Source organism: Glandiceps talaboti, chromosome 14 (genome assembly GCF_964340395.1).
Source record: "Glandiceps talaboti chromosome 14, keGlaTala1.1, whole genome shotgun sequence".
Taxonomy (NCBI): domain Eukaryota; kingdom Metazoa; phylum Hemichordata; class Enteropneusta; family Spengelidae; genus Glandiceps; species Glandiceps talaboti.
Genome location: NC_135562.1, coordinates 2,514,918 through 2,523,450, shown reverse-complemented (window position 1 = coordinate 2,523,450; position 8,533 = coordinate 2,514,918). Strand labels below are relative to the sequence as shown.

General features: G+C 33.9%; 1 protein-coding gene across 1 annotated transcript; it reads right to left on the bottom strand.

Moving 5' to 3' along the window:
- Positions 1 to 5,932: 5,932 nt before the first annotated feature.
- On the bottom strand, positions 5,933 to 6,784 carry LOC144445804 (galactosylceramide sulfotransferase-like). The gene has a single exon (XM_078135444.1). The coding sequence runs from the start codon at positions 6,782 to 6,784 to the stop codon at positions 5,933 to 5,935; it is 852 nt and encodes a 283-aa protein (XP_077991570.1).
- Between the last annotated feature and the right edge of the window lie 1,749 nt (positions 6,785 to 8,533).

The following is an 8,533-nucleotide window of genomic DNA, read 5'->3' as shown; positions in this document are numbered from 1 at the left end:
TGGTTTGGCGATCCCTTTCAAGAGAGAAAAGAACACGGATACAACATATTAAAGTTAATGTCGTAGAAATGACATGAAAATAAACCACATCTAGTTTTAATAACTAAAATCAGACAGACAGACAGACAGACAGACAGACAGACAGACAGACAGACAGACAGACCGACAGAGTAGAGACAGCGCGACAGAGAGATGCACACAAATGCAGAAAGACAGAGACAGAGACAAAGGCAGAGACAGGGAGACAGACACTGAGAGAGAGAGAGAGAGAGAGAGAGAGAGAGAGAGAGAGAGAGAGAGAGAGAGAGAGAGAGAGAGAGACTGAAAGAGAGAGAGACTGAAAGAGACAGGCAAAGAGGGTAGAGGGGAGAGAATAAGTGATCGAGTGGAAAGAGAAAAGAGAAATAACGCGAACAAGAGAGAGGAGAAGGAAGGATGGAAGGAAGGGAGAACGAAAGAAGGAGAAGCGTCTGGTTTTACTTCGTATTCCTCAATGAAAAATTAGTTTTGCAAATCTTAGGAGTTAGAATAAATTACAACAAACCTTGATAGAATGTCAATTATGTTCTTCGAACCTTAAAATCAACTCGAGTCACTGGTGATAACTGAATCATGTAGTTGCATTTACGAAACATTGGCACATATTGGCACATACCTTTGGTAATTTATTCTTTTAATCTTACTTGATATTCAAAAATCAGTCATCAATGTATTGTGACATATTTTGACAGCTTGTTGAAAAGCCGTGAAAAAATGATCTGGCTTGATGTTGAAATGTCGGAAACACTTCTCTTACTAAGGCCAAAAAAGAATTGTTTCTGGTCATGGCACTTTGTCTATTGTGGTGCGAAGACGCAAATTGTTTGGCGTTGTTTTGTATGTTTGTTTGTTTGGTTGCTTGTTTGTGTTTTGGTGGGTTTTTTTTTTTTTTTTTATACAACACGATACCCCGTACGAGGATAGCGCATTATGACGCAAACATTATGCGATTAACTGCAATGGTATACGTAAACACCTCAAAGGCGACGTCTTTGAAATGGCCATGATGCAGTGTAAAAGTAAGCCTCTCGTGTGTTCGTTAGCCTCAAGCCTAATATATATATATATATATATATATATATATATATATATATATATATATACTTAATATGAAATATTAGCTAAAACCAGATAATAAGCTATATATACCTGGTATAAATGTTACCGATGACATAACACAATTTTCTGATATTCACAGAGGTTTAATATGACTTACGTACGCGGGATCACAAGGATCTCTCAGCTGTCATAATAAAAATTAAGACTAACAAATGTTTGCATTTCGTGAATAGTATTAATTATTCTGAGATGATTGATCGATCGATTTGTTGATTGATTGATGTATTATTGAATGATTGATTGATTGATTGATCGATTGAATGACTAATTTTTGTGGTGAAATAAAATATATTTAGTGTGTGACATTGATCAATTGACTCGTCGATTTTTGTGGTGATATAACACTTTTTCTTCTTTCCATCGCTGCTTTTTTTCTTTTCAGCTGTATGCAATTCTCTCTTTATTGACTAAATAAAGACATCTTGTCCATTCTTCTCCTCTTATCTAAATTAAAACACCCATAATCTTGCCGGAATAGATTCTCAAAAAGAGGAGCCCCATCACACACTTATCCTACTATCACAGGGCAAGTGAACCCTGATAGTTTTAGTTTGTGTCTATCTTGATAAACCCAATTACCAGAGTCGTGTTACACACGTGAAATTCACACTACGTTTTAAATATTAATGCTATTGTTAGGCATGTATACAGATACATGTTTATGTTGCTGTTTCGGTAAAGAAAATTATGATACATGCTTTATAGAAGAACGCCAACGAAGACAACATCTGTTACACATGAAATATTGAATTATAAAATCTTTCAATAACCACTAGTTTTTATTTCCGATTAAATGAATTACTCGAACAAATTCCTATTTACTTTGCTTTGCGTGTTGTTAACCACGTTTCTACGTACGCGTTGTAATGATGATCGCAAAAGCGTGAAACACTTTGTAACGGCTCCTGCATGTGTATCTTACTTCATACTGTGTTATTTATACCGCTCTTCATACATATGTACTGAGCACTGTTTACTCCAGTATAGATATATTACATATACTGAGTTTATATACGTCAAATACAGTAACTAAATGGAAACTGCTGCACATGATATCAAAGCATGGATGACCCAAAATAAAACTACAGCTAAATGATGACAAAACTGAGGTCCTCCTTATCATGTCTCAACAGTCTTAATAGGATGGTTGATATATGTGCTAAATTATACGGTATTTGAAGCTAGCATTCTTAATACATAACATAATTACCAAACCACATTACTCATTTAAACTAAATACTATGACAACAGACTTTATAGGACATACTATGGTTGATGAATGTACCATATTTTGCGGAATTTGAAGTATATATTCTTCAGATATGACTTACACTATAAACTAGGCCAACTGGCTCAATAGGAAATGTGCGCTTTGTAGTATATATATATATATATATATATATATATATATATATATATATATATATATATATATATATATATATATATATATATATGTACAAATGTTGCGGAATTTAAAGTGTGTATTCTTAGATATAGCTCAATTACTGAAAATCATTACCTATGCAAATTATTCATTAACGCTATAAGCTACATAAAAAAGCGTTATAGCACATATGCACTGTTATGTTTGCTGTATATACCAAATTAAATTGAATTAAATTGAAGTATGCGTTCGTAAGATATAGCCTAATTATTGAAATTAATTATAATCATTAAAGCTAAAAACTAAGCCAACAGACTTTACAGGATATGTGAGCTTTGTTAATGTTATGATTGATGGTTGTTCCAAATTATATTGAATTTGAAATTTACATTATTAAGATATAGCCTCATTACAAAAACTCAATAATTATGCAAATTACTCATTAAAATGATAAGCTCCATCAACAAGCATTATAGCAAATGTGCGCGTTGTTATGTTTTATGTACTAAACCACATTATATTGAATTTGAAGTTTGCATTAGTAAGATATAGCGTAATTACTAAAAAATCATTAAATATGCAAATGACTAATTAATCTTAAATGGATGTTTACCAATATCTAATCAGTTCTTGTGTTAAAGATATGGAAGATGTGTACCAAGTTTCGTTAGAATCGATGTAGTAGTTTTTGAGATAGCGTGTCCACATAGGACATGTGCACTTTATTAAATTGTGGATATGTGTACCAAATCATATGAAATATGAAGTTTGCGTTCTCTTTAAGATATACCCTAATTACCGAAAATAATTAATGATGCAAATTACACAATGAAAATAAATACAATGCCAACCGGTTTTTGCTAGTTATGTTTGATGCATGTACCAAATTTTGGAATTTGAAGTGCATGCCTTAGATATGGCTTAATTACTGAAACTAATTAATTATACTAGTGGAGTCATGATGGGTGAATGGTTAGCGTGACTTGGAATCTACAGGTTGCAGGTTCGAGCCCTGTCGCTGCCTGCTGTTTGTTTCTGAGTGGCTAAAGTCCTTGGGCCATGGGCATCATGGAACAATAAAGTTAAGATTATGGATATTTATAATCGAATAACAATAGTATGTAAATTGTAATACAAATAGTGAAATACGCGTAAACAACGCATGTGCGTGACAGGTATGAAGTGAGCTGACGATTGTGACTGTATATTTTTGCAATAAGGAAGCGATCAGTTTTTACGGCCCACACCTGTTACAACTGGGAAACTTAGTTTAAACAAGATGGCGTCATTCTATCGGCCAAAACTGGAATTTCGTTCCTTTTTCTCTCACTGTACCTGCTTCATATGCCTTGGTTGGGCCACAACAAGTTAAATACTTCTAACCTTCTATTAAAATTGTTGTTGTTTTTAGGAATGTGTGATAAACTGCTTATTCTATTAACATTGTCTTGTAATTGTGCAATTCTAGTGGGTACTTAAATCACTATATCTGACTTTTAATACCTACATGTATGCAACACAATACCAAAGACGCCCAGTAGTATTTCAAGGTATTAGTTTATTTGATGTAAAGACCTTGCATATATATACAAAACCATAACATACACTTGACACAAACACTATACATACACACCACATACACATCTTTCCATACACAGACACATAACTCACTCACTCCTACCTGAGTAGTGTTGAATTTTTATTTGATATCTGTTACACACATAATGTGTTATCCATTGAAAATGTTGCCAGGAATATTTTATATAATATCATCACCACCTGTAGTTGAACATGCTTTTGAAAGTTTTTGAAACTTTTATTTAGATATTTTACCTGGTAACATGGTCTTAATATCATACACTCATAAAGTGTGTTGAATCACCAGTATGTACTTAATGTGTAGCTGTACACATTGCAGAATACAATGTATTTTAGGGTTAGTGACCTCATATAAGTGTGAATGGATTTATTGTAATGTGCTGTATGTACAATTACACATATAAATTCACATATTGGTGATTCAACACACTTCAATATTGAGACCAAGTTACTATATTAACACAAATAGTTTCACAAACCTGTTCCAGTTACAGATGGTGCAGTTTTAAACACCGCTAGTGTCACCCTAATAACTTCTTTACTATCATACTAAAATGAATATCAGCCCCACTATCAACCACATAACAACAATAAGCATGTACAGGTATCTTTCTCAGCCTCACTAGTACCACTCTCACCACTAACATCACCATCACTATCAGAATTCTCAGCAACTTTTCGACCAGCTTATCTCTCTCTTACATCTAATATAGCTATTATAAAAAAAAAACTGTTCAAAATGTTTCTTGGCCTCACATTCAAAGCACTGAATGTGCAATACAAAGGAAATTCCCCTTTTATTTTTTGTGGAGTTTACTCTTAATCTATTATCCTGCAAGATTATTCTCCAGTGTACAGTATTAAAGTAAGGGGGTGTGAACTCTAATACAGTTACGAATACAGAAATTCGATTCTCCAGTGTACAATTTTAAAATGAGGGAGTCTGAACTCTAATACGGTTTTGAATACAGATATTCTATTCTCAAGCGTACAGGGTCAAACTAAAGGAGTCTATATTATAATATAGTTACAAATACGGAAATTCTATTCGCCAGTGTATAGTATTAAAATATGGGAGTCTGAACTCTAATACGGTTTTGAATACAGATATTCTATTCTCAAACGTACAGGGTCAAACTAAGGGAGTCTATATTATAATATAGTTACAAATACGGAAATTCTATTCGCCAGTGTATAGTATTAAAATATGGGAGTCTGAACTCTAATACGGTTTTGAATACAGATATTCTATTCTCAAGCGTACAGGGTCAAACTAAGGGAGTCTAAATTCTAATAAAGTTGCCGTAAACAAATACAGAAATTCTATTCGCCAGTGTACAGTATCAAAATATGGGAGTCAGAACTCTAAAAACACGAGTTTTAAATACAGACATTACAGGGCTTCAAATTAACTTTTTTTTCTTTGGTAGTCTTAGTGCTACCAATTTCAGAAAGTGGAAGTCCAAAGATTGTGACCAGTAGTCCCATATTTCTGAACTGAAAACAGAGTTGCTCTATTTGAAATATGTTGTTATTAAAATACTTGTTGTATGCCTGTAAAAGCACTAGTAAACGTCATATATACCCCTCGAGCTGTTATGTAGCAATTATGATACCTGGTCTTGAGGTAATATAGGCATCTACTAGCGCCCGAATAAGGCGTGTATATAATATAAGAGCTACGCACAACTTTTGATCAATATTTATTCTAAGAATGCTATGAATGTACGTTTATTACAGTAAGAATACTAAATTAAATACATATACATTTGAACCATGTAATGTCAACTAGCAGTTCCATTTTCTGCTATTCTTTGACGATATTTTACTCATTCGGTTAGCATCTATATTTAGAAGTTTGCAATAATCAGATTCGTTTCCATAGCGACATCTAGTACGTATATCTTCCTTGAGATTCAGAAATGTCTCAAGATCGGATGAAAAATCACCATCATAATTGTTAACTTTCTTCCAAAAGGTTTCATTGAAAAAGTTGTAAAATTGAATATCTCGCAAAGACATCTCTGTGATCATGTCTGCCATTTTGGGAGTAATCGGAGGTTGATAGATGGTATGAGCCTTCATTGATACAGCATATACTATATCTTCAAATTCCCAACACATCAATTTCTTCAGTAATATTAATGATTCGTCGTAATATTCTGTTAACATCACCAAGTCAAGTTCGCTATCCAATCGTTCTAATTCTGGCATCATATTGGCTGGATCAATACTCAAGGACAATCGGAATCTTGGAATATATGCCTTGAGGTCATGAACAATTTTATCTCCACGGCTATTAAATTTGTCATATTGCTGTTGTAGGTATTCTTGGAATGGGTTCGATGCTTTAGGAAAGAGTTTGTCCTGCCCACTGAAGTAGATCGCGGACTTCAATCGGGAGTATGGTGATCTGATAACAGTGACATACTTGGCATTTTGAACTATTTCTTCCATAGCAGGTCTGTTGTAGAATATATGACTGGCCATTATGTTGTACCCTGGGAAATCACTGCAATTGTATGTTTCTACGATGTAGTGTTTACCGGATTCGTCTTCTTCAATGAGGGCTTGATGTTCTGGGTCAACAGCTGCTACAAGGTCATGTTTTAAACCATACCTGTAGATAATGGTTGACATCGTACTTCCACCTGTTTTGGCTGTTTTAATGAACACTATATTGTTCTGAGGTTGACAGGTCGATTCAAAGGAATATACGCCCTGGTGAGTGCTAACAGCATCAAATGTATCAGGAGCTGGGAACAATGTAAACTGGTGTTACAGTACTTTACTAGAACTCTCGTCGACTGTTACGTTATTTCCAATCTTAAACCTATTCAGAGAGAATAAGATGATGCAAACGATGTTATTTCAATTTTTCTCTATATTTTGGGGAGATTTTAAACTTTTGAAAAAAAAACTATTTAGGACCCAACTGTGGTGTAGGGACTAAAAGAGGTTGAGTAAATCTAGTAGTTATCATATAGAGATAAAATTAGTATATTACATACAAACCAAGTTGAACGTTCGAACAATGACTATGAGTTTTATACCCTGTCATTCTACATCACAACACCTTGCGTCTGCTTCCGTCATTGATTCTGAAGAGCTGGAAATATGAGTTAAACATTCTCTATATATCAAAATCGCTATCATTTCACCGATTTTTCAAAAATCATGCTAAATTTATACTATTTCCCAATATTTGTTATACTCCTTGTCACTACTCGATTATCGACTCGTAGTGACAATGCCTCTTGGATTTTCCTTGGCTGAAGAAAAGAAATTATTGATTAGTAATATCCTAATCTATCTTCTTAGAGAGTGTACTTACTTTAGCAATTTAAAAGTCCTAAACGAACAACAGTCGTTTATTGTGAGCTTGAGCGGCATTGTGCTATTGTCTCTTAGGGGACGAGCAAGTGATCCACTTAAGACAGAATTCATATTTGAATGTGATCTAACATATAATCCCAAAAAAGTAGAGTCTATGCTTGTAAAAAGTTACTTACTTTGGTGATCTAATATGTGACCCCCAAAAGGAAGAATTGATATTAAAACAATGCTTACATTGGTGATGGTGGGCTGCTAACTGATGAATAAAGATTGTTGACTTTAACCAAGAATACAAATACCAATGCAAACATGAACACTTTCACCAATAGTCTTGCACATCTGTACATTCCTGTTATAAAAAAATCCGGCATTCTGTATTTAGTTTTGAAAAGTCATTTGGTACTATATAATCTAGCTTCATTGCGTTACTGCTTATTTTGTTTGCGTCATTATTTTACTATCTCTCGGATTACAATTTTTACTGGTATCGACTTTTAACAAACTTAGTCAATCAGTATTGCATGTCACACGAAAGGACATTTCAGTCTTGATCATGAACGATATAGCGTTTACCACAAACGAATTGTTGTTGTTGTTGTTGTTGTGGTCCTGCCAGCCGTCAGTAAGTTAGTGCTATATTTGGAAGAAATACTGCTGGTCACGGGGTAGTGATGGTTATCACAGCAAATATAGTGATTCATTTAAATCATTAACTTACCGACGTGTACGTGCCTGGCGTTTAAACACCCTTCTTTAGAATTCACCACATTTATATTATGGGATAGGCTATTATCGTTCATCCTACCTCTGTCTGACGTAAATTACCTCAAGAGGATACAACAAACAACAGTTTTTAATGTAAAGATGATAAATATCAAAACATGAATATCCAATACTTCAATTTTTAGCCTTTTACAGATTAAGTATATTTTTTCCGGTCAAAATATTGGGATGAAATTTCCGTAATTTTCGACATGGCATGAAATCATAATAGAATTAGTTAGACTTTCCCCTTTTCTCATATCTCATGTACGCATCATTTTACAATTTCCA